This window comes from Helicoverpa zea, chromosome 14 (genome assembly GCF_022581195.2).
Source record: "Helicoverpa zea isolate HzStark_Cry1AcR chromosome 14, ilHelZeax1.1, whole genome shotgun sequence".
Taxonomy (NCBI): Eukaryota; Metazoa; Arthropoda; class Insecta; order Lepidoptera; family Noctuidae; genus Helicoverpa; species Helicoverpa zea.
In genome coordinates, this window is record NC_061465.1 from 12239075 (window position 1) to 12266632 (window position 27558).

Sequence of the window (27558 nt, forward strand, 5' to 3'; positions counted from 1 at the left end):
CAGATACGCGTATACATTGGTTAGGATTGGTTCAGGGCTTTCAGTATCAGAAATCAAATATCCGACAAATACATTCCTGGTATTTGAAAACTAAATAAAAACTGAAATTAAAAAAAAAAGCTTTAACTCTCTTACAATATGTAAAAAAAATGTTAAGTACTGTTTTTTTGTGTGCTTAGTTACCAGAATACTAATATTGTAAAAATATAGGCAAATGAAAACACAACTTCTAAAACTCCCTGACACATAAAAGTCTCGTTAATTCTCAAACTAAAACGCCAGTTAAGTGCATAAAATGTACTCAAATTCATTGAGATATAATATCCGTAATAATATTATCAGGACCACACATAAATATCAAATGAATAGACTTCCCATTTACGGTCATACGGTCATGTTAGCTGGAAAGTGGATAGTGTTTATTTATTATTACTACAGGATAATCTGTGGCTGACCCACCACATATTATGTATTCCGCTTAACCCTAAGATGCGGAACACAACAATTTTCCACCCTTGACAAATATGCAACCCTTCAGTATCCGAATAACCGCAAGTATAACCGACGCTCGGCAAATATCCGCGCGGTGGCAGCCCTAGCCGCGATATTCCGATCACGCCTCACCACGTGACTGTATTATTTCAAATTCAAAGGGTAAAAAGCGGAGGCCGTATTAAAAAGGATAGCCCCTTGTAACAGAGCCTTGGCGGAGAGCGATTCTACTTCACCACGATTGGCTGTCACAGTGGGAACACTTCAACAAACTTTTATATGCCACCGTCTTGACTTCCACTCCGTTGATGATAAAGTTGAAATCCGCTTGCAGAAAGTTCGTAAGAAGTTTGCGCGCCCGCTCTGGGAATAACGGCAGTTGAATATGAAAAAATCTTAAGTGATATAGCACTGCGGTTGGGATTTCGAAGTTAGTAGCTCTTGCCATTTTAAAGGTTGAATAAAAGTTGTGTTTTGTATTCAAAGTTTGTCCTAGACTCGGTCGCGTCTGGCAGGAATAAAGAATTAAGAATTTGACTATATTTCTTGTTGTGTTATTCTTTGTGCTTACAAAATATTGTTGTTATGACTGTGTACGCCATCTTTTACGGGCATGTTTTGCAGAAATGTATCTTTGCATAAAAAAATTACATTTCGTGCTCCAAGTTTGCAAATAGCATACCACTAAGCAAAATCATTAGTAGGTAATATATTATTTTTAAAACTCATAAAATTAACAACAAATTATCAACTTCCTAACTACAAAGTTAAGACATCCCGGAATATCTCAATGCACGTTGACCAAAAAATATCCCCTACTTACGCACACCAATAAATTACACTCTTGTAATTCTGTGCGAAACTGACCTTAATCCAGGGCTAACAACATAAGCAATAGCACACACAATCAATCAGCCATAATCCTGGAACAGTCGGCGACAAACACATCTACCCCATCGTGCCCGAAAACGCCCTGAAGATACTAATTTTTGGTCAAGCTAGGGATGCCCGAATGTTTAGGAGAAAAATATAATTCGGATTGAGAGCTTGTTTTAAGTAGTGCTTAAATCTGATGAGGTCTTAAAGTAGGGAGAAACAGACTTAAATCCAAACGCAATGATTGCGGTGACCAAAAAACGTCCTGTAAATAGTGTAAGTCTTAGTTGGGCCACATCTATCGATTGACCACCCAAATCAATTATTATGCAAAAACGACCCACAAATCACCAGCAAATAAAAATCAATAACGTTTCCCATAAACTCAACAACATATGCAAAAATACAACAACAATACATAACGGACTACCCCTTAAAGTTACCGTTTAACTCCAACTATAGGTCGAGTTACGAGAAGAAGGATCGGGGTCAACTCATCTCGACCTTTAACTGCGAACAGTTAACCGCACGGTGTCCCAGACGATGTACCTATAGATACAGAGCATTGTACATGTATGCACATTAATGTACGTACTGGGGCCCGATTCTCCTAAGTTAATAATGTCAAAATTGAATAGAAATCGAATCGCAATATGATCGCAATAGCAGTTTTAACCATATCGGGCATTCTGCTACTAATATAAGACCAATCGTATTCCAACGACATTCGATTGGTTTGCGACTGGTCTGCTATTTTGGTGATTTTGGTATATACGGTAGTTTTCTTTACAATCATATTGCAATCGTAAAACATTTGCAGACAAAATGATTCATTATTGAATGATAGAAAAGGATAAAAACGTTTATTTCAAACAAAAAAATAGCGGAATGCCACATACGCTTCAATCGTAATCGAGTCGTGATTGGATCGTAGTCGAATGTGAATCGTATGTCGCTTAAGTAAAATTAGGAGAATCGGGCCCCTGGTCCGATCCTAAGTAAACGCGGACTGGACCCAATAAATACATGATAGCGAGTTGGACTCGTGTTCGACATGTTTTTCAAGTCTTTGTATGGTTTTAGGAATTTTCGGGGATGTTTGTACAATCGTTTTGTGGGAACTGTTAGAATTTGAAATTAAATAGTGTAAGGTCAGTGTTTAATTTTGATTTGAAATAAAAACTATTACTTAAACATTAAAAAAAAATCTCCTTTGCCATCTTATTAAATACTCAGCAAGTGTTTAATGAAGTTTATATATTTTTTACATTAACCTCCCCTCTCCGAGACATTTAATGGTTACTTAAGCCATTCCTTAGTGAAGGATTTGTATGACATTCTGTCACCAAGGAGTGACTTAAGTAATCACTAATGTCTCTGAGTGGGGACATATAAGACAACGTTGATAATTTCAGGTAAATTCTTTCAGTTTTATATCATACCAAAAAAAAGGATATCAATAAAGGTTTATATGATAAAAAATGCCCTGTCAGACATATCCGTACATAAACGGATTTCATTCTTACGCAAGCCAGCCCTGCTAACCCAAACGTACTGATAAACGTCCGATTATTCCGCAACCGAGTGTCTATGTGCCGATACTTTTGTGCAAGATCCCTTTTGTTTTGATATATTTTTCCTCAAAGCCTGTTTATGGTACATAAAGAGAGAGTGAGTGAGTTTAGCTGGCTCGTTTTTTATGGCATTAGTGTATGTAAGCGGTTTGTTATCGGCGTTTGTGTTGTGTCTATTTTTGGTTACCTTATCTTTCTATATTAATATTACAAAGAGAAAAAAATAACTAAGTTTGTTAGTGAGCTGGATAATCTCAAAAACTGCTGGACCGATTAAAAAAAAATCAAAGCTACACTGTTCCCGGGTAAAATAGGCTAAATTTTATAACGTTTTTATTTTAGTCTAATATGACCGGGACCACCTACGTAGGTTTATAGGTAAGTAACTGTTTTTTTATTTTTTATTTTTCAGTGCACATAAGATTTAAAACCGTTTAACTTAAAAGTTTTTTTACCGATTTTTTATTATCTAGTTTTTAGTATTTAATGAAAATGCCTACCGAATATTCTTCATTCTATACATGGGTCAGCAGCGGTGAGGGAGTGCCAGACTCTTACTGACTAAAAACCGTTCTTTTTCGTCGTAGGCCTTTTATGTACCACGACCACGGTAACTCTTTAGGACAATCCCGCAGCCCAGGCAGGCCTTGGCCCTGTTGGGCCCCGTTGGGGTTGCTGACAGTATTCTACTTGAGTAGCCCTTTCATTTGATACCCATATTGAGGGGGTTGTGGAAAAATATGTAATCCGCCATTTTGTACCAGCGGCCATCTTGGATTTACAATGTTATTGATATTACTATATTGTATTGTCATCGGAATTAAAGGTGTGTACCAAATTTCAGATCAATCTGACAATAGGAAGGCACTGAAATTTCAATTTCTAAATTTGACCCAAGAATTAATAAATAATAAAACAAACGGGGTGAGCTAAATAAAACCGTTTAATTAATTTATGTAGAAATTGACGTTACAGCTTTATCTCACTAAGCAGATATAATTTGTATGTTTTAATCGATATAATTTGTATCCATAATTCGGCAACGTAACTTAGGTTCTTGAGAGATGAAATTACAAACTTTTGCTAAGGCGTCAGAACTAGTTTCATAGTTGCCATTACTTTTCCCTAAATATCTCTCTAGTTACTTCATGGAATTCAGATTACTACTGAAATCAGTCATTTCAGTTATTCACTTATGATAAATATGTACTTCTTTGTCCTATGGCGCTAGATAACTGATAAAGGTACGTACTTGTACTCTTTTTAGGGTTCCGTACCTCAAAAGGAAAAAACGGAACCCTTATAGGATCACTTTGTTGTCCGTCTGTCTGTCTGTCTGTCTGTCAAGACCCTTTATCTCAAGAACGCGTGGACGTATCAAGCTGAAATTCACATGAAATACTCAGGTCTGTTGTCCCTTTATGCTGTGAAAATATCAAACTTCTAAGTAAAGCCAATCAAAAGATACAGCCAATTATGTCGATATTTTCAACAAACTTTTGACACTCGCAAAGGAATCAAAACCTACAGGATACTTCCCGTAAACTCACAATCTTGAAATTTGGCATGAAGCATTGTCATATAATGCAAATATAGGAAAAATTGCGAAAATCACATTTTTTTAGTTATATAATAATATTATATAAAATAAAAATATTTTAATAAAATGAAACTTACTACCTTATTTCTCACGAACGAATAAAAGTATCAAATTGAAATTTATACCAAATACCAAGGTCTATTGTCCCTTTAAGTAGTGAAAAAATCAAACTTCTAAGTTAACGCGATCAAAAGATACAGCAGTTATACCGACACCTTAGACGAATTTCCGTCACACGCTAGAATCAAAACCTACAAGGTACTTCCCGTGAACTCAGAATCTTGAAATTCGGCACGAAGCAACGTTATATAGTACAGATAAAGGAAAAATTGCGAAAATGATAAATTTGAAGTTACATAAAATATTAAAATATTATTTTTGCTTACATGACATAAAATATGTTTTTAATAATTATAAACTTACTACCTACCCTTTTTCACATGAACGCGTAGAGATATTAAAGTTTTGAATAAAAAGTGAAATTCATATCAAACACTTCTTAAATATAATGGCCTCTAAACTGTGAAAAATTTCAAATCATTCAAAGGTCATTGGGCACCTTAGTATGAAAACCATACCCACGGCGGATACGAAATAAATATAGCACAGTATAATGATAAAGGCTCTGATTTACTATGGCATTAGTCGCATCAATGTGAACCATGGGAATCTAGAGAAAATCAGGTGTAAACATCAAATATTTTCCTCATTTCAATGGGGAATTTAAACGACCAAGTTTGACGGATTTGAGAAATCATTTCTTTGTAGTGAAACAGTATACTCGCCGTTTATTTCCATTGTCATCAGGTCAGGATCTGATGATGGAAATCCTGAGAAATTGAGGGCAACTATCAGAAATTGTAGGCATGCATAGGATTAAAACTTGATTCTCAGATGTATGTCTGGTGATACTATCAAACAGTGAAGGTTTAGAGCTTATCTGATGATGGAGACGTGAGAAAGTCGAGAGAACTCGGTATGTTTTAGTTACGTCGTGTTTGGGCTTATATTATTCGTATTGACGAGAACTTTTCACAAAAGTTAAAAATAAAAACTTTTTACAAAAAAAAAAAAACAACTTCTAAAACAACAAGAAAACTGTTTATATGCATCGGTCTAGATCTCGGTGGTTAAATAAATATAGATGCATCCTCTAGACACCGACTTCTAGACCGATGCACCTAACATCTTTTTAATTTCTTTCTTGCTTTTGTTTTCTTGTTGTTGTTTTATATGTTTGAAGTTGGATTTGTTTGTAAAATGCTACAAAATAAAATAATGCCGACTTTATAAAACAAAGAAAGGGACAGAATTACACTTTTGTCAAGGCTCTAGAAACGTAAAGCCAGCAGCCCCGAATCCTACTCTCTAGAAGTCGTTGTTACAATTCGACAGCTACAAGTCGTCAGGCGGTTTCGAAAAAGGCCTGAAACTGGGGCTCTTTAGGTGATTAATCCCTCAAAAATAAAAGATCCCATTCCTGCAATGGCTGCTTTAACCCAAGTTAGTAGTGAATTCTCATCACCTAAAATAAAATAAGCTCCAACACAAGGTTACGTTATAAATTGTAAAGGAGTTCCCATAACTATATCTGATCTTAGCTGTCGATCCCACAATGGCAGTCAAACCTATCTTTGTGGAAAGTCTTCGCCAATACGAATAAAATAAGCCCAAACACGTGGTAGTTGCAACATACCGTTCGGGAGTTCCCTTGACTCTCTGTAGTCTCCATAATCAAATCAGCTCCAAACCTTCACTGTTTACCAGTACCCTCAAAAATACACTCACATGTCTGGTTATGACTCGATGCGTGCCTACAATATTCAAGAGTTGCCCTCGATTTCTCAGGGTTTCCAGATCCTCATCAGATCCTGGTCATCCGGATTGGCACCTTCCTTCTTTATGAAAAGTCTTTAACAATAAAAACTAGCATTGCAACCTGTACAATCCTCTGAAACTGCTTGTCTTTTATATTTTTCAAACGATCCTGGACATTCGTCTCCATGGAATTTTAATAAAATATTTATATTCAAAGAAACGACATACCATTCTCCACGATTTAAAACTACTTTGATTCATGTCCGCCACTTTTTACAAAGCGGGTCAGATTATGCCCCATGACCTTTAAGACATAATTAGTTATTTTCAATCAGATTTCTGAATGATGACTATAAAATGTTGTATATAAATAACTTCAATAAAATAACTTTTACAGGGTACTGGCCTACTATTTTAGTTATATTATAAAATAAAAAATATTAACTATTTTGACTCTCACGAAATTACCATAACTATGATTGTTCTAAACTGAACGGTTGGCGCGAAACTCACTTTTTATCTATACAGCATTTGCGTACGGAACCCTCGGTGCGCGAGTCCGACTCGCACTTGGCCGGTTTTTTGTAAATACATATATGTACATATTTGTATGTATATTATACAATCATATAGGTCATTAAAGACATATTTAGTTTGTATCTTGTATAGTATGAACGACCTTAGAACAACGATTTCAGGACTTTGCTACGCCTAACCTCTTTAAAACAATAATTACTTGCATAAAATCACAAACTTGACCCCAGATCAAATAACCCTCTACCACATAAATAAGCTACAATCTGTCCTAAGCATCTATATAGCACAGAAGTTTGTCTGAGTGTATCACGTACAGATAACATAGAAGATAACCAGACACTAAATATAGTCAGAGAGTTCGGCACAACTTGGGTCTTGTAATAGATAGGTTAGACTGGCGTCTTGCTGGGTATTCGGTATCCTTGACTATAGGTAACTTTGGATAAAATCAGCTATTCTTGATAAATGGGCTATACGATACTGAAAAAAATTAATTTTTCCAGTAGATTCTGAAGTTAGCTTGTTCAAGCAACGAAACTCTTCAGTTTTAACATACATATCTATAGCTAGTAAAATTATGTAGCTGAAGAATGTATATACTTTTTACCTGGGACGTGAGTGATTCTCACGAGACCCGACTAAAACCACTGGCAGAAGCTACAGAACCCAGATTCTGTGTACCACGTAAACCTTGGTTGTGCAAATTCCAGAATTTTGACTACCAACAGTTCTTGCCGTCCCAAGAGTATGAATACGGCTATCAACAAATACGCAAAATATAACACATCTACATGTGTTATATTTTGCGTATTTGTGTGTGTTAAATTTCTTAGGATTCCAAGAAATTTTGACCCACAGGCAAACCTTTGCAAATCTAAAAAACGGTTTTCAAGTCACCTTCTTATCACATCCTTACACATTTCCTTTTTAATCGATACCCTTCAAGCATGTCTTATTCCTTATTAAGTTACCTTCAATCAACAGCCTCAAAGACTCCATTCATATCAAAAACAATAGATTTCCCTTCATTATTAATAGGCTTATCATAAGAGGAAACAGATGGCACGTCGAGTAATCCTTGGCCCAGCCGTGCCCTCACGAAAACACATTATGTAGCCTAGTGTCATTTATTACGAAAGGAGGTCACATACCTACTCTACAGGCCCTGATATTAGACGCCGAGTATCACTGGATGGAGCGAGTACTTTATACTAGGTTTGTACAGCGGTTTCTCCTACTCGTGACTTTTTTATAGCGCTCGCTTCCACAGCAGATATTTTCTAGATTTTTGTACGCACAACACATTTCACGCATCAAAAAACGTACCTATCGTGCGGTTCCAGGTGTCATCATTTGTAGAGATATTTGTCCTACGCGCAGCACTGCTTGTACTAACCGAGCGGTGTCGCCCGGAAGAACCAAGCAACATTTGAACTATCAGTTCACTGACAGAAGTGCTTTTCACCATAGTCTTAGGTAAAGGGGACAGGGGGTCAGCCCGCCCGAATCTGCTACATGCCAATCAAACATTAACTTTCCACTATTGTGATAAGGTTGAAAATGTAATTAACGAAAGACAAATTGATGTGTGTACTCTGTACTAACCACATAACATAAGTTTCAACGCCCTTAGATATTGTTTTATTGTACTAGGCTACTAGGCGAGCAGTGGATTATAGGAGTTTTGAAGAAAACATCGGTCCTGCCCCGTCCGTGTATAATGTGCAGCCGGGGACGCACGAGCCAGATGGCGATTATTAAATATTTACACTGCACGATTGCTTTTCGACAATATTGTTTACTTTCATATTGAATTGACAGCTGCGTAATCCCATGTTATTAAAATTACTTTTTCATTTTGTATTGTTTTTAATATTTCTTTTTTGATTACATTTTACTGATGTACTTATATTAGGGCATGCTTGCTATTAAATGTAGATATGTATAAAGATGTTTCGAGCTATTATATCCTTCTGTTACTATAGTTATTATTAGAATTAGTAGATGTTGGAAGTAAGTGGGTTCATTTTAGATTCATTATTAGATCTTGAAGATACGTATATGTGTAACATTAATATACATATGTAATAAATGTGTAACATTTTAAAAGTAATTTAGATTATAAGATTATTAGCGGCTATAATGATGAACTACTTTATATAGTTGGGTAAAACGTAAAACTGAGCACACTGATAGACCATGGTCGTATACAATTTATCCTAAGACCCAATACCTATCAACGTCGTATTTTTCTACAGATAACTATCTTGTGTGAGTATAAAAATAGACAATAAATATGTAGCTACAGTTCTGCCAGTCGTATCGTCCCCGTGTCGTGAGCACTAAAGAGCCCGCACCTTGGATAGGACAAACTAATAAAACGAGGGACAAGACAGGGGTCGGAGGACATCGGACGCTAGTTGAGAGGATACAGGAAGTGCGATGACGTCACGATAACCAGCCTTTGTAGCTCTGGAATTATATGTTTTAAATGGTTGTTTTGTTTCATTAAATACCCCTAAATAAATATAATAGCAAAGCAACGCTCACAAAAAAGGTAATTGTCTTTACCTACCTTGGGTTTTATTTATTTAACCATTTATGTAAACAACAACACTATACATGAAAGAAATAGACATGACATAAAATAGTAAAAAGGTACTGCTTATCTATATAAATAAAAATGAATTGTTGTTCGTTAGTCTGATTAAAACTCGAGAACGGCTGGGCCGATTGAGCTGATTTTGGTTTTAAAATGTAGAGGTTCAGGGAAGGTTTGAACGATACGAAGTTCGCGAGATCAGCTAGTTTCTAATAAAATCTCTTTCAGCAGACCCGCAGTAGTGTTTTATTTATTCTTTTTTAAAAACATCTTATTACAAACAACGGTAATAAAATAATATCACCCCCACACACACATGTAAGTTTTCCAATTTGCTGTACCCCGCAACCTGATCTCATGGATCAAGCTCGCATCAATAGCATGAATATTCATGCGCAGGCATCGAACTGTGTACCCGCTGTAAGCTACGTCAATATGTGGCCACAAAACTGTTGCTGTGGAGGTTTTTGGAGAATTTCTTGGTGAAGAAGATACAGACATTGATTTTAAATAAATAAGTATAATTGTTAAGTTGGAAGGTATGTAAGTAGGTAGTTATAGAAGATAAGTAAGTATGGATGAAGCTTGTTCCACCATCATCATCTGCCTAGCCTTTTCCCAACTGTGTTGGGGTCGGCTACCAATCTAGCTGGATGCAGCTTAGACCACGATAACGATTAAAATATTTACTTACTCTCTAAGCCATTCATAGTCTTTAAACGTAAAGACTAATGTGGATCTATTTATGTGGCGAAGGTCTAATCAACGAATGGAGAAATTACAGAAATAGCCTTCTAATCCTTTCGACATAATTAGTGAGTACTTTTAACCAGATGACACGTGTAAGGTACCTTTTTTTTTTTTTTTTTTTTTTTTTGTTGTCGCTGGGCTAAAAATGCTATTACGCATCCCCTTCCCGTCGGGGGATGGGAGAGGGGTATGTGGGACTCCCCGGTAAAAACGTTCCCGGTATACCCACTAAAAAGGCCCAGCGGCACTCCGACCTCGCCTGAGTGGAGGGGGTCTGGGAATCTATGGCATCCAGTCCCCCACCGGCGATTGCCCGCCTTACGGCAGGCCCCTCATTCCTCCCCCTAGTGGGGATGGATCCTTATAATGGCCGGAGCGCAGGGGTTGATCCTTGTGATGCAGGCGGTGGCGCCCCCGCGCCTGTCGCCCGCTGATCACCCCCCAGGGCGGATGGGGACGGAGGTTGTATTCGCCGTCTTCTGCCCCTTCTTCGTCTACGGAGCGGCACCGCGAGAGGATCGTTCTCCCGCATGCGCTCCGCAGCTTCCTTCTGGGACATGATGTCTTCACAGAAGGAGGCTACCGCTTCCCATGTCTCTTCACCTCCCAGCATGGCAGCAATCACGCTGGGAAGCGAGAGATCGTTCCCGACCACTGCCATCAGGGCGCGGCGGGGTTCAGCCCACGATGGGCACACCTGGAGTGTGTGCTCTGCCGTATCCTCCGTGGCTTCGCAATGGTGACACTGTGGGGTCGCCTCCCTCCCAATCCGATGCAGGTACGATCCGAAGCAGCCATGTCCGGACAGCACCTGCACCAGACGCATCGAAAGGCACCCATGCCGCCGATCGAGCCATCCGTTCAGGACAGGCCCGATGGCATCCAGCGTCCAGCGACCATACGTTGCCGAGGCAAGATCTTCGGCCCAGTGTAGAGTTATTGCCTCCCTTGCCTCCTCACGCACCTCTTCCTTTTCTGTCGGGTCTGGGCGCCGGTTTAGCGCCTTCTGCTCCGCCGTCCAGTCGTACACTCTGGCGAGCACCCAAGCCTCGAGCTCCCAGGGAGGAGTTCCCGCCAGAACGCACGCCGCCGCGAAGCTCACCGTGCGGTACGCCCTCGACACCCGCTGTGCAATGGCCCTTTGTGGCCTGCGGATGGCAGCGGCGTTCACCCTACTGCACAGTGAGTCTGCCCAGATTGGGGCCCCGTACAGTGCCATACTTTTGAGTATGCCGGCGTATAGTCGTCGGCATTGGTCGCCGGGTCTCCCGATGTTTGGGAGGAGCCATGAGAGGGCGCCCGCGGTCCTCATCAAGCGCGTCGACAGGCCGCTGAAGTGTGCTCTGAAGCACCACTTACTGTCGAGCACTATGCCCAGATATTTCATCTGGGGCTGCACCCCGATGCGGACACCCTCCACATGGATATGGGCGTCGGGCGGTTGGTGCTGCCGAGGGCCATGGAAGAACACGGCCTCGGTCTTGTGCAGCGCCACCGTCAGCCCTAGGCGGGAGATTCTGTCCACCACTTGAGAACCGCCCGCCGAGGCCAAGCTGGCTGCCTCTCCAAAGTTTCTCCCCCTGGCCGTCAGGAGGGTGTCGTCTGCATAGCAGATGACAGACGTGCCACGTGGGAGGTTGCCCCGCAAAAGCCAGTCGAATCCGATGTTCCACAGAAGTGGCCCTAGAACTGAACCCTGTGGGACACCGGACTCGACGGCGTAACGTCGGAGCTGGCCCGACTTGTCCACAAGGAGGACTGTACGGTCCTTCAGGTAGTCCGCCAATAGTCCCCGCAAATATGGAGGCACCCCATGAAAGCGAAGGGCCTCCAGTATGGTGGAGTGGGGAATTGAATTGAAGGCATTGGCTATGTCGAATGACACAGCCAGCAGTCCATCTCCCGCATCCATTGCCTCCCTCACCTGGCCCTTGAGTCGGGACAGGGCATCAACTGTCGAACGCTCAGCTCGAAAACCGAACTGAGCGTCCGCTAGATCCGGGCCGATTGTGCCCAGATGTCTGGTGATACGGGCAGCGAGGATCCTCTCGAACATTTTACCGACCTCATCCAGTAAAACGATGGGTCGGTATGCCGATGGGGAGTCCACCGGCCGCCCTTCCTTCCGAAGAAGGCACAATTGGCCCTCCTTCCATGGCTTTGGGAACCTCTCACACGTCAGGCACGCACTGAATAGGTCCCGAAACCTTTCTCCCATCTGGGAGGTGGCGATGGCCACCACCTTTGCGGGGACGCCGTCCGGACCTGGGGCGGTCTTTTTCCCCCTCAGGCAGAAAGCTGCCTTCTCTACCTCGTCCTCCGTAACCGGCGGGACCTCCTCGGCCGATGGAGCCGTACCCTGCGAGGCGCTCATCACTGGTGGAGTGAAGTTGTCCCTGCGCGGAAACAGGGACTGGACCACCCCATCCAGCAACGACGGCTCGAGGGTCTCGGCAACTGGGGGACCGTACGGGCGCAGTTTATTGCGTGCCGCTTTGTAGGGCCTCCCAAAGGGATCAATGTCCAAGCCCTCAAGCATCTCCGCCCTTGCGCGATCCTGGGCTGTGCCCATTTGCGCCGTCAGCGTCGACTTGGCCTCTATGTAGGTTGCATAGAGGCGGTCCTCGTTGTCGAGGTCGCGAAGGCGCCGCCGCCGACTTCTTGTGTAGGCCCGCCTGGCCGCCACACAAGCGGCCCGAAGATCCCCCAACTCCTCCGACCACCAATAAACGGCGCGTCTAGGAGGCGGACGATGAGACCGAGGCATGCTAGAGTTGCACACCTCGGTCAGGGAGACCCTTAACTGGACCGCTGTGGCGTCCACATCCCGGGCTATTACAGGAGGAGACAGCCAGTCCTGGACGAAAGCCGCCTCCGAGGCGGCCTCCCGGTCTAGGCGGGAGAGCGCCCACCGTGGGAAGTGCGACCGACCCTCCTGGGTCCCCTGGGAGCCCGGGGTGGAAATATCGAACCGCACGTATCGGTGGTCGGATAGCGTCTCCACCAGCTCCACCCGCCAGTCCACTACACAGGCCGCCAAAGAAGGGGATGCAAAGGCGGGGTCCACGATGGAGCCCCCCTGCCGCCGCACGCAGGTGTGAACTGTTCCCCTATTCAGGAGGGACAGACCGGATGACACGGACCAGGTTTCCACCTCTCGTCCTCGGGCATTGGTGGTTGGGTTACCCCATATTGCCGACTTGGCGTTAAAGTCGCCTAAGACCAACACCCGTTGCTGCACCACTCCGCTTGCCACCCTGGCGAGCACTTCGAGAAAGTTCTCGAAGTCCGTGAGAGGGCGGTTTGGGGAGAAATACACCCCTATTAGGGCTATGTCACCCCACGCGGCAGCCACGTATCCCGGTCCCTTCTCTAAGAGTGAGAGGGAGGGGGAATCCGTGGAAGACCGTGCTACCAAAGCAACTAAGCCGTTGTCGTCTCCCAGCCAGCTGCGAGGGACAGAGTACGGCTCGGCAACAACCGCCACGTCCACCAACCACTCCGCAAAGGTTTGAACCAGCAGGCTCTGGGCTGCTCTGCAGTGGTTGATGTTCGCTTGAAGAACACGTCGTCGATGCCCAGCCATCAGTCGGTGTTCATCGCACTTCCCTCGGTTGCCGGCACTGGAACTGGAGTTTCAGAGGTGGCGGCAGCAGCAGGCCGCACCGGCGCCTGCAGTTTGCCCTTCTTCGGTGGCGGTCGGCATTCCTTGCCCGCCATTACGTGGTCGGATGGACGACCATTGGCAGCGCATACTGCGCAATGCATGGTGGCAGCCTCGCAGCTGGCCAACCTATGTCCCTCTTTTCCGCAGCGGAAGCATAGTTCCCCACGCTCGGCAGTGGACGGGCAGAGAGGCCGGGTGTGTCCGATGCCGAGGCACTTGAAACAGCGCATCGGCGCATCCTCAAGCACTCGGACCCCACCCGAGCTAAACCCGACCGGGAGGCGGCCCTTAGCCAGAACCGCCTTGGCAGCTACGACCGGGCACTCTAACCTCATAGTGCCCATACCCCTGCGGCCAGGTCTAATGGCTCGGCCCTTGACAGATGCGACGGCGCAGCCCCCCGCCGCCGCAACCGCTGCCACAACCTCCTCTTGCGTGACCGAGTCGTCGAGGTCGGTCACTTCTAGAGCTACACACTTAACGGCCCTCACCACCTTGGCCGTGTCCGCGACAGCCTCTCTGAGCTTCGTCGCAAAGAGGTCCGCCTTGGTGCCGCGTTGAGCCCCCGAGAACTCGAAGATACGAGCCCCCGTTTGGGTCTTCCGGCACGTAATTCTGCCAGCCCCAAGTTCTGCAGGGTCGACGTTTGTACGAGCCCGCCGCAGCACGGACTCGTATGTCTCCCCGCGTTCCGCTGCCTCTGGGGTCAACGTGACCACCACGGCTTCGGTTCTTGGAGGAGGAGCGAGCTTCCTCCTCCTGTCCCCTAAAGCGGCAGGCTTGGCTGCAGGGGGCTCGGGAGCTAACTGCTTACCCTTCCGCTTCCTCGCTACCACCTTAATCCAAGGCTGGTTGGAAGGGGTGGTGGAGGGCAGTAATGGGTCTTCTCTCACCGGTTCGGGAGGGACCGTCTGGGTAGTCGGGGCTAGTGAGGTTTTCTTGCCCTTTCCCTTGCCCTTGGTGGTCTTTAGGACCTGGGGCTCCGACTGGTCTGGAGCCGTTGAGGGCCCCGGTGCGATGGGCATCCGTCCAGGTGCTTTATCCGCCGCGAGTGGAGGGCGTAACCGCTTCTCCGGCAGGAGCCGATCCTCTATGCCGGCAAAACAGGCCCTGGTGAATGCTCTCTCCTCCATTACAACCTTACGGATAAGATCCTCAAGGTCAGAGGAGGCAGGTATCGTTGCTGTACCTTCCGACGTCCCCTCGGGCCGAGTCGTGGGCTCGGCAACGCGCGCGTGCAACGCGGACACCTCTTTCTGCAGGCGATCCACCTTCGCCTGAAGTTGCCGCGTCTCATCGGAGGTGGTGCGCTTCGCCAACTCCTTTACAATGCCGAGCAAGCTCGCTGCCCGGCATTTTAGGGCCTTCTGGAAGGTCCCCTTCAAGTTGGAGGACTTGGAGGCGACCTCTAGGATCTCCATCTGATCCTCCAGAGCCATGCGCTCCATTTCCTCCACGGAGTGGTCCGCGTAAAGGACACTGGAGGCGTCGTGGCTGGCCCTGGCTCTGCTTGGCCGGTCGTCGTCTTCCAATACCGCCCTCTTCGCGGGCTTCTCGGCTGCGTCCTCGGAAGAGCCTCCGGATCCCCGCTTGAGGAAGGCCCTCTTCCTCGTACGGCGGGTTGCAACGCCGCTCGTTCCACTTATTTGTGACTCCGTGTCGGACAAGTCGGTCGACACGAGGTCACTACCTCTCATGAGACTGACCGCGGATGGTGCGCGGCTGGTCTCTGATGCCGAAGCATCTCGAGATTGGCCCTGAGAAGGGCCTTTGGGTTGGCCCTGAGAAGGGCCTTTGGGTTGGCCCTGAGAAGGGCCTTTGCGGAGACAGCGCCCGGAGGCGGCCCTCACAGGACGTGGCATTGCCACCCACAATATCGAAACGCAAGACTGTTGAAGATGTTTCGACGCACAGCGTTCGTTTGCCGCTGGCCTGCCACTCCGTTACGGTGGTCAGGCACGGCGTTGCCCAGGGGTCACTACGTGGAAGTCAACGCTGTTTCAAGCCGCCCCTAAAAATGCGGATGTAACTGGCTAGTAACGAAATACAGAAACCAGAAATCCAGCACAATAGGAACACGTTTGCATCGGATCGCAATTGGAATAGCCACATAATCGGTTGTCAGTCAGAGAGCGCACTTGACACGCATCACGTCGCTCGCATAAATCTCTCTCATGACAGATGGTCACATTTGTTACATGAGAGCTTGGGCAATTGAACCAACTGGATACGGTATTAGCAAAAATATCTGTGTACAAAGATTGACAATTAACGCGCGGCAGGACAAATTGGCTAAGAACCCGTACGACCCACAAGACAGTGTAGCTCAGAGTTAAAAGGTTTATGTATTACGCTAGAAAATAGGCAAAAACAAACCTAAAATTAACGCATACATGGCATACGAATAGGTATGACCTACGGTTTCCTATCTGTAGCAGATGGGAGGCACGGTAATGTCGTATCTAGATGTTTAAATGCTCTAAGAGAATCATGCTGAAGGGATACATCCGATGCTGTGAACACGTTTGTTTTAATCTAAATTAAATATCACGCTCGAGGCGTTTATTTCTCAATTTGAGCCGTGATAAGGGAGTTTGTCTTTGGTTGAGATCTGGTTTCCTTAATAAAGGGATTAACAGTCTTTGGTTTATTTTTATTTTTATGGCGGTTGTAATAATCCTCAATTTTCTTTACATACATAGGCAACCTAAATTGACAAAAACAACACTTTTACAATTGAACTAAGAATCGATTGTTTAAAAACGGTGCACTTAAAATTACATTAAGTTTTTTTAGTCTCCAGGAAAATTATTTCAATGACTTCAGGAAGAATTATGTTTCTTTTAGCTCACTTTATTAAACACGAAACGATGTTTAGTCTCGAAAATGGATTGATTTTGGTCGTCTCATCAACATAATTAGCTGTAGCTGTAACCATAACGTCCATTGCTAATCTAGACTTCTAAAAAGATCTATTGTTCATCTGGTAAAAAACTAAAGACTAAAATACGTTGTATTTCCTTGTTCCAGGTTAACGGGTCGTGGGGCCTGCCGGCGTTCGTGTGCGACGTGTACATCGCGATGGACGTCACCTCGTCCACCTCTAGCATATTCAACCTCGTCGCCATATCTGTTGATAGGTAAGGCTATGACAATTCTATTGAACGTTTCAATTTCATCAAAAAACACGATTATGTTACTTAAAGGAAACTATGAAGTTTTTGGGGTAGTTAGTAACCTTTAAATGGTGCACTTGTTAAAAAAATCAATGCTATTAAATAAAATCTATCAATCTGCTAGATGTTACAAAATAGTAGTAATAGTTTTAGATAGCTTGTAAAAAATAACACTTAGGTATACCATGGCATGATATGACTTGGGTATACATGGTAGAAAATGTATATCTATGTTTTGGTACCTCCTTTCTACAGTAACGGTTTAGCCGACTGTTTGACGGTAGGTACAACGAGTCGATATTATTGTAACAAAAGTAGTATTTAATTTCACAAGAAAACAACTTCTGTAGCTAAATCGTGTGAACCATGAATCAACTTCATCTAAAGTCACAGTCTAAACCAAATTCGGAAGTCATAACATCAAAATAACTGTAATAAACTTGAATAAGATCTATTCTATCCAACAGGTACATAGCAGTAACACAGCCAATAAAATACGCAAAACACAAGAACAACAGACGCGTCTGGTTCACCATAGTCCTCGTCTGGCTGATCTCCGCAGCCATCGGGGCTCCCATAGTCCTGGGCCTCAACGACACGCCTGATAGGAACTTCGACGAGTGCCTCTTCAACAGCCAGAACTACGTCATCTATTCGTCTTTAGGGTCCTTCTATATCCCCTGCATCATGATGATGTTCCTTTATTATAATATTTTTAAGGTTAGTATTTGGCAATTCATGACTTTTATTTTTTATTTCATTAATTATACATAGAGTTTTTTGTACATTATAACTGAATCATGTACAAAAAATCAGATCCTCAATTTGAAAGTCAGCTACAGATTTTGATCTTCATTCTTGACACACAATCTTAATTTGGAGTCATCATAACTGCTACAGACATCTTGTTATCCCCATTACACAGTCATACATATTATTTCCTGACGTGATGTAAACGATCTTATCTTGAGAACACGCTTTCTGGTAAATTGACAGCAAATATTTTCGGTACCATCCCATAATAGTCGTACGAGTCAAATCCAATACCACTGAATGGACTAACCCAATAAGTAACATCGGCAAAAGTTTTAAATATCCCATCGTTAGTTTAGCAGTGTACTATCCCGCACATGTTGTACTCGTTTTGGCACAACCCTGTTTTGTTGTCCATGTACAACATACCCCAACTAACTGGTCCACGATACTGTTGCGTCGTATTTTTGCAAGCTGGCAAACTTTGTAGGTCAAACTCGTAACACGTGCTAGATTTTACGTCTGAACTCCCCGAAACAGGTAGACGTTTATTTTATTTGCTACATTTTAGACTTGGTTAAAGTTTTAAAATTCCCTAAAAATGGCCGGGAATTTTGGGGGTTGTTTATTTATTTTTAAGTCAATTTTGGGAGACAGATGTTTTTTTTTTCGTTTATGCAGTTCACTCGCATACTCATTCGAAGTAGCATAGCAATGGCCTTGTACAAAATCATGAAAAACTAATTACTTGCCAATATTGGAGGGAACCGACCAACTCTAATTTCATCAATTATTCTATGTTCATCACTTACTCTCGTATTTAAATGAAATTATAATTCTAAGCCCATTTCCGTCCATCCAGGCGTTAAGAAACCGAGCAAAAAAACAGAGAGCTGCCAAAAAGCCTCCCGTATCTGGGGACCCTAACACGGGCGCCACCACAGCCGTGGTGATAGAAAACGTGGCGCAGACCAGAAGACTGGCAGAGACTGCACTGCATGATGACAGACCTACTAATACTGGGTCTGGCAGTAATGAGGATGATCATGAAGACAGGTGAGATGAAGTAGTTAATAGAAATATAGAATGTAAGAGAGAAACCAAAATTTTTGAAGTAGTAACACAAAAATAAATTATAATCATCTAACAGATACTTCTTAAAAAATCTGATAAAATGAATGATGAAATTTGATAGAGTTAAAGTCATCATCATCCAAGGAGTGTCTGTTTAAATGGCCCGTTATCACATTTATGGGCTGGGTAAAATGTGTTTTTTCCTTCCATAATCATCTTCATCATCTGTTAGATGACGTCTATTAAATATTAGGGTGAGCCTCATTCACTGACAACCTGACTAGCCGTTTGATAAATATCGAAATAAAATCGAACATAGTATATTAGGAGCTGATAGTATTATGTGAACTTATTTGTATTCTGTTTAGCAATATTAAATTAATTAAAAGAAGTGAGCACGATGAAGTAGTAAATAAAAAAAGTATAAGATACTGAAGCTACTCTAGTGCCAAATTGCTAGCTCGGGATAGAGAGTAAAATATAATTATTTTCTTAAGTCTAGCAATAACGTGCTCCCCACGTGTGAGGGTGACACGAGCTATATTCTTATTAAAACCACGAGGCTCTAATTATAAATGGATTCTGCGATACTTCAGTTTTATAAGCAGGTTAAAATTACATTGGTTGTTTATAAGGGAAAATTGTGAAGCATTTTTACTTCAGTACCTTATTGTCTATAAATACATTAATGGCTGTTTTAATCACACGATCTGAACTATTCCACTTTCACAAAAGTCTTTTCTTAAAGTAGGCACTTCAAGTTATTAAGTAACAACACACAAAAGCGATCTATTTTTAGAAAACATTGAATACAATTGTTCTTGGAATGTGACTGTGTAAAAGTTAGCACCATATTCAAATTATGAATTCCAATTTTTGACTACATTCATTTTTTTTTCATGTCCAAATGAAGATACCTCGAATAAAACAATTCATATACTAGTTTTCGTTAATTGCTTGTAATAAAATATTTATATTTCTGTATAGTTTCGACAAGAGGTCAGCAGATCTGGAGGCGGACGCGGATGATTGTCACGTCATACCCAACGACAAGTCCACGGAGTTCATGCTGGCTACAGTCGCCGAGGAATCTGCCAAGTAAGATGACACTAATTATAATTAATCGAATTGAACATCAGCTTAACCTAGCAGAAATTAGAGATATCGATTTATGGGTGGGTAATCTATGTATGACATGTCGTCATGTTAGGAGAAAAATATGATGGCGATCAATACTCGAGGTAACATTTGGTTGGCTATTGGTTCTTTTAAAGCTTTGAATTTAAACTATTTTTGCCATAAAGTACACAATGGAAAAAATATTGATGCAAACCATCAGGTACTGTAAATTGACTTTCCGTATCAGTTAAGTTCATTTACTGTAACTTACCTGAGCTTCTTTCCCTAGCACTCCAAAAAGAAACATCAAATCCCAGCCAATCCCGGACCCAAACGGGAACAACGACTCCGGGTACGCACCCTCAAACCTGGAAGACACAATCAGGGAACACGTGTCTCCTCCCGGGTCGCCAGGGTTGAAGGACGCCACGGTGCTGAAGAACATGGCCTGTGACGGCTCCAAGTGGAAGAAGAATGGGAAGACTTCTAAGTTATCTGTAGATTCCAGGTGAGAAGCTGTCATTGTATTTTAAACCTTCTGTTTTATAGCTGTAGAGTTCATTTTCGATTTAAAGATGATGCCCGGTTACTTTTAATAAGTAAATGTGCCATGTACTATATGATAAGACAGTAGATTAATCTGTTATGTTATATATGTTACCGTAAGATTACAAACATCGTTAGATTACAATCTATCTCGAGAGATTGTAAACTGTCGAATTATTGGGAACCGTAACATCTGATTGCAATTTAACGCATTATTTTTCGCTATATTATAATCTATCGATGAGAAATTGTCAAATTGTCAACTGTCCGAAAGCTCTCTCTGATTGGTCAGTCTTTTTGTAAGATCGACCAATCACGACCAGCCGTTCTGTTCCCATGGAGTTCCCGTAGAGTTAGGAATGAAATAGAGGTGTCAGTTAAATAAAATAAATGCTCTTCAAAAATTCTTCAAGTATTAAATTTATATAAAAATAACTCTTATAAAAATACAGTTAGGTATTTTGTCTTCAAATACAAACTAATATTTAAAAATAAAATAAAAGGGGTGCTAATTAAACAGGCTTCTTTTTAATGTCATTATTCGCCCCCAAAAATGTATGTTGCCTTCTAAATTACTAAGTCAGCCACAATTAATAAAGCGTCGAGCATCTAAATAATACTATCTTAGCCACGAGTTATCTTCCACTCTAAATACAACTCAGCATGATGGTTATTTGGTTTGGCATCTAAATTTGTAGCATGCATTCTAACAGTAAACTTCTTAAATACTATTAAATGACATCATAAAAATATTTATTTACCTTCTAATTTTTTAACTCGTACCTACTGAGTTTTTTGTTTAAAATATAACACATCCCATATTAATTGACCCAGCATGGAAGTAAGCATGCAACATGCAGCAAGCATAACTTCTGTCACGGCTCCGGCGCTGCGGGGCTCCGGAGGTCCCATGCGAGCTTATCGTCGCAGATGGTTTTCACGCTCACCACCGCAGCTTCGGCTTGCTGGCCGGCTCTGCCGGCCAGCCTCAGCCGCGGCGGCGAGCGCTGAAACTACCTGTGCCTCAGCTCGCAGGCCGCCTCGCCCCTCCGCGCCTACGCGGTTTTGAATTGCACTCTAGGGGTAGGGCAGACAAGACTACGTGGAGTCGGTTTTGCAGCGATTCGTTTTCGTCACTAACTTCAATTTTTAATACAATTTTTAATTGTGTGTAATTTGAGTCTTAAAAATTAAGTACAATTTTGGTGACATATATGTCACCGTAAGATTACAAACATCGTTAGATTACAATCTATCTCGAGAGATTGTAAACTGTCGAATTATTGTAAACCGTAACACCTGATTGCAATTTAACGCATTATTTTTCGCTATATTATAATCTATCGATGAGAAATTGTCAAATTGTCAACTGTCCGAAAGCTCTCCCTGATTGGTCAGTCTTTTTGTAAGATCGAGAGCGATGTAGAGCGGTCAAATTGTCAACTGGCGTAGAACGGAATGCATCTTGCGCGCTGATTGGTAGAACGTCAAAAAAGACAATGTTCTTTGCAACTCCCGGTGTCACAGCTCTTTGACGTGCAAAAATAAGTGACGGTTTAATTTTTTATAAAATCAAAAATTGTACTTAATTTTTAAGACTCAAATTACACACAATTAAAAATTGTATTAAAAATTGAAGTTAGTGAAGAAAACGAATCGCTGCAAAACCGACTCCACGTAGTCTTGTCTGCCCTACCCCTAGAGTGCAATTCAAAACCGCGTAGGCGCGGAGGGGCGAGGCGGCCTGCGAGCTGAGGCGCAGGTAGTTTCAGCGCTCGCCGCCGCGGCTGAGGCTGGCCGGCAGAGCCGGCCAGCAAGCCGAAGCTGCGGTGGTGAGCGTGAAAACCATCTGCGACGATAAGCTCGCATGGGACCGCCGGAGCCCCGCAGCGCCGGAGCCGTGACAGAAGTTATGCTTGCTGCATGTTGCATGCTTACTTCCATGCTGGGTCAATTAATATGGGATGTGTTATATTTTAAACAAAAAACTCAGTAGGTACGAGTTAAAAAATTAGAAGGTAAATAAATATTTTTATGATGTCATTTAATAGTATTTAAGAAGTTTACTGTTAGAATGCATGCTACAAATTTAGATGCAAAAAAATAACCATCATGCTGAGTTGTATTTAGAGTGGAAGATAACTCGTGGCTAAGATAGTATTATTTAGATGCTCGACGCTTTATTAATTGTGGCTGACTTAGTAATTTAGAAGGCAACATACATTTTTGGGGGCGAATAATGATATTAAAAAGAAGCCTGTTTAATTAGCACCCCTTTTATTTTATTTTTAAATATTAGTTTGTATTTGAAGACAAAATACCTAACTGTATTTTTATAAGAGTTATTTTTATATAAATTTAATACTTGAAGAATTTTTGAAGAGCATTTATTTTATTTAACTGACACCTCTATTTCATTCCTAACTCTACGGGAACTCCATGGGAACAGAACGGCTGGTCGTGATTGGTCGATCTTACAAAAAGACTGACCAATCAGAGAGAGCTTTCGGACAGTTGACAATTTGACAATTTCTCATCGATAGATTATAATATAGCGAAAAATAATGCGTTAAATTGCAATCAGATGTTACGGTTCACAATAATTCGACAGTTTACAATCTCTCGAGATAGATTGTAATCTAACGATGTTTGTAATCTTACGGTAACATATACATTACAAACATTCAATTATTATGTAGATAGAAAAAATTCTATAATTGAGGCTGATTTCTAATAAACATTTTGCAGCAACCAATGCAATTGACAGATATAACTAGTAGTAACAGCTAAGAACTTGTAGTCACAGTCTATGCTGTAGTTTTGTTTCGCACCTCTGCAACTTTTACTTGCTTTTCTCGACAGTTATTTGTTCTACGTTTTTTTTTCGATTTATCCGGGACAACTGGCGTTTTTCTGTTGTTTTTCCTTGTAGAACAAAATAGACAGGAAAATCCTTTAACTTTTACCTAAACTAGAATGCTTTTTCTTGAAGTGTACGATAGAAACAAACGTTTCAGCAAATTGAAACGCGTACTAAGTTACTACCTTCCTCGTATTTCTTCTTCATGTTATCCTGCCTTGTTTTTTAAATGAAAAGTATGGTGAAAAAAACATAAAATAATCAGAATTTTTTAATATTTATTTGCCCCAAAATTCAGTTTGAGTTCGCCACGCCAGTTAAGTTTAGATACTTAATATACTTAGGTTTAATACTTAACTTTCCTTACTTTACTTAATATACTTATCTTTTTGTTCTAGAAACGTTTCCTTAGCCCTGCGGTCAGAAGACGAGGTCACGGCTAGTCAGTTCGACCTCCGAGACGGGTCCAGTTCCAAGAAGGAAAGGAAAGCCAGTGCAGCGACCGCCCGCTTCACGATATACAAGGCTAATAAAGCAAGCAAGAAGAAACGAGAGAAGTCTTCTGCGAAGAAAGAGAGAAAGGCCACTAAGACCTTGGCGATAGTTTTAGGTAAGTTAAATGAAGATGAGGTAAAATGACTAATTAACAAAGGAAAAAAAAAGAAGTCTTAAAAATACGGCAACTAATAATATGCATAATTGAATTGGCCAGGCTCCGTAATGAATCTAAGACTGTTTGGGACCAAAAGTTATTTGCCTTAGTAACAGAAGCATCTGAAGTTACCTACGCTTATGTGTAGAAATATAATGTACCTAATCAGTTAATACCTTCTATGCAATATTGCTGACATTATTCCTTCGTTCTAGGTGTATTCCTCTTCTGCTGGGCACCATTCTTCACCTGCTCAGTCCTCGGCGCCATCTGCGACAAGTTCGGCCTCCCCTACTCTCCCGGGGTGACCGTGTTCATCCTGACCACGTGGCTGGGCTACATCAACTCGTTCCTCAACCCCGTGATCTACACCATCTTCAACCCTGAGTTCAGGAAGGCCTTCAGGAAGATACTCCATTGCGGCACCTAGCCCGTCGACTATTTGGTCGTCTTCACTCAGTAGATCTCGTTTTGTTGCGAAGATTTTTGTATACGTATTATTATTGTGTTTGAAAGTTGATGCTGTATAGAGGAGCCCAGTTTAATGGTGAAGAAGCTGCAAGCTAAAGATTTATTAAAAAACTGGGCTAGTGATGAGAAATGGTGAAACATTGATACGGAGAATAATAAGAGACAAATGCAGGCAAATAAACTCATCAAAATGATTGACTAAAGGCCTGTTGGTTGAGACGCTTGGAGATACAAGAATCCCAAGGATACTTCAGTTTGCTCCGGCTTGTGCCAAATGAAACGAACTTTTCTAATAATATGTATAAAGAAATCTACAAACAAAATGTACGTTCTCCTCATTATTATTCCTGAGAGATCTACTGGACGACCAAATTGTACAAAGTACAAAACAATGTTTTAACTCAAAGTGATAAACCAATAAATTGAACGTTTCGTGTTAGACGTAGCAACATAGCATATCAAATGTATTTAAATTAACTTATTGTAAAAATGTATCGGTAATGTATAGCTTGCTTATAGCTCACGATATCCTAGTCATCAGTATTATATGCCAAAGATATTAGAAGCGATATTAATAATTAAGCTTTAGTTATTTTTAAGGTTGTGATTATTTTAATTTTCAATTTATAGTTAATCGTTTTTTCTTCTGACTGTACCATACTGTAAATGTACAATCGACAAGAAAAGTTTTAGATTAAATTAAAATATTAATAAAAGACACTTTGTATTTATAACACAGTGAAGACAAATTAGTGAAATAATTATGGAAACCAAAGACAATCTAGCTCATTTTTCTTATAAATAAGTGGTAAAGTATTAGTATCTCTAAGTAACTTCATTATTTTTGAGTGGTTGATTGCTGAACACATTGTTTTGCTAACAAATTATAGTCTTTGTGCAAAATTTTAATAGTTTTAGGGTTTTATTTTTATTTTTTTTATACGAATTGTTAAAATACTATAAAACTTGATTCTTAAATTTTATGCCACTCAAAATAAAATTGGAAATATGTAAAAATTGCCAGCAAATCTATTATCAAAAGAGGAAAAATATGTTCTTTCATTAAAAATGTTAATTTATCGAAAAAACAACCCAAGAATACTTTCGGGGGCAATTTTTACATTTTTTTCAATTAAATAAATTATTTTTCTCTAGCCTTTTTCCGTCCACGCGTTTTTCCCAACTTCTCACACTTCCTAGTTATTTAGTTTTAATTGGTAATTATAATTCATAGTTTTAGGTAATTAGCTGTACGGATGACAACGTCTATCGGACAATGCACTGCGTGATTTGACAAGGTAGTATGTAAATAACTTGCCAAATAATTTATGTGAAAATACCTATTAGGAAGAATTATTACAAAAAAAGTAATGATTGGGCAAAAAACGTCAGTAAACCCGCTTACCCTGAATAATTGGACTTAATAAAATAAAAATAATTATCAGGGTTTAAAAAAATATGACAATTATTTTTGCTCAATCATGACTTCTTTGCTCAAAATAAAACACATTTACCTAATATCATATCAAAGCTGTATTGTAGATGATAACTAGCTGATTATGTTCTAGAATAAAATATAAAGAAACAAATCAATGTGGCAATCAAAGATCTTCCAAAAAGTATGTCAGGGCTTCAATTCTCTTAGAAACTCTATGAAAATATTTTCACTTCATATTAATATAAAAATGTACTCTGCTGCATATTTTTGTCTTTTCAGTATTAACTTGAAAATTGCTAAACAATTTTTTTTTTAATTTACATCGACATTTGAGTAAAGTTTTTTATAAAAAAAATCACACAAAGACGGGGAGGGTTGGTAGTTTAAAAATAAAATTGTCTTTACCTAAAGTAGAATTTCTTTCTTTATTGAAAGCAAAAGTAATAAGCTATTACCGTAACTTTTTGTCTTTCCTTATTTCGTTTTATTAAAATAGAATCCGATTTAGTTATTTCAATGCGTCGTAAAGTAATTCGTAATGCGTCGTAAATTCGATTAACTTACTAGAAGTTATGAAAATAGAAAAATAAAATTAGAAACGGTTTTTATTAAAAGCAGATAGTAACTTCTCACATTATGGATTCTTATTAATTTGTTCTGTTTTCTGTGATAGAATTTTCAAACAAAAAAAATTACGTGTACTTTATTTTATATTTATTTAGTTATATAGTTTATTTTTAAATTAATTATTCAGTTTTTAGACAGATTAGGTACTGAAGTATATTGTCAGAATGATAACTGTAAATGCTCAGATTTATTTATTACCACCGGGTACCTGAACATTAAGTTTGTTATAAATAAACATTCCTAGTCATAAACGCTTTACCAGATACTCTTTGAATTGTGATGTTTTTTTTTTTATTACATAGATCTCAATTTTACAATACAAAATAAAGTTATTCATGCTAATCTTATTAAAAGTTTTCTTAGACTTTGTCGAAAATGTCCTCAGACTTTAAGTCTTAGAATATTGAAAACAAATAAACAAGAAACTTGTACTTATGTACAAATTGATTTCTTAGTAAATAGAATCACGCGTTACAAAAGTCTAAAGTAATTTTAAGTTGCTCAAGCTCTTGTCTTTCGGCTCAAGATAAATTTGTTTAAGCAATATTCATAAATAACGAAACAATAATACTATATGTCTGTCTATTGTAATCTATTTAGAATAAATTGTAAAATTGTACATAAAAACAACAGGGTTCCTTGTAAGAATCCGTGTATTTAATCGTTTTATCATAACGTTAATTACAAAGTTTAAATAAATAATAATTAATAATATTGTATAAGACGTTTTGTCTATAGACTATCTGTAATATATATAGAAGGATATTTATAAATAATGAAAAAATGTTATCCAAAGTCGGGCTTAATAGAACGTTTTAGTACTTGCAAAGTAGACGGTATTCTATTAAACCTTTATCTTTTTCTTGCAGTTCCATTTATTATGAAGAATCTATATTTCGTTGAACTGTAAATATCGCAATAAGTAT

General features: G+C 40.7%; 2 protein-coding genes across 2 annotated transcripts; one reads left to right on the plus strand and one right to left on the minus strand.

The window, feature by feature from the left end:
- Window positions 1–13834: 13834 nt before the first annotated feature.
- LOC124636691 lies at window positions 13835–15613 on the minus strand. The gene has a single exon (XM_047172853.1). The coding sequence runs from the start codon at window positions 15611–15613 to the stop codon at window positions 13835–13837; it is 1779 nt and encodes a 592-aa protein (XP_047028809.1).
- A 14-nt stretch (window positions 15614–15627) lies between these two features.
- Window positions 15628–27471, plus strand: LOC124636693 (dopamine D2-like receptor). Its single transcript, XM_047172854.1, has 8 exons — window positions 15628–15690; window positions 16875–17056; window positions 17560–17812; window positions 18708–18901; window positions 19907–20017; window positions 20328–20546; window positions 23843–24054; window positions 24312–27471. The coding sequence occupies exons 1-8, from the start codon at window positions 15628–15630 to the stop codon at window positions 24524–24526; spliced, it is 1449 nt and encodes a 482-aa protein (XP_047028810.1). The 3' UTR covers window positions 24527–27471.
- Window positions 27472–27558: the final 87 nt, after the last annotated feature.

Excerpts from the sequence above, each read along its gene's own strand:
- LOC124636691 (XM_047172853.1), bottom strand. The coding sequence starts at position 15,613 with ATGAGAGGTAGTGACCTCGTGTCGACCGACTTGTCCGACACGGAGTCA.
- LOC124636693 (XM_047172854.1), top strand. The coding sequence starts at position 15,628 with ATGGTGCGCGGCTGGTCTCTGATGCCGAAGCATCTCGAGATTGGCCCT. Across the intron at positions 18,902-19,906 it reads GAGGATGATCATGAAGACAG|TTTCGACAAGAGGTCAGCAG; the intron begins GTGAGATGAAGT and ends ATTTCTGTATAG. Across the intron at positions 24,055-24,311 it reads GACCTTGGCGATAGTTTTAG|GTGTATTCCTCTTCTGCTGG; the intron begins GTAAGTTAAATG and ends CCTTCGTTCTAG.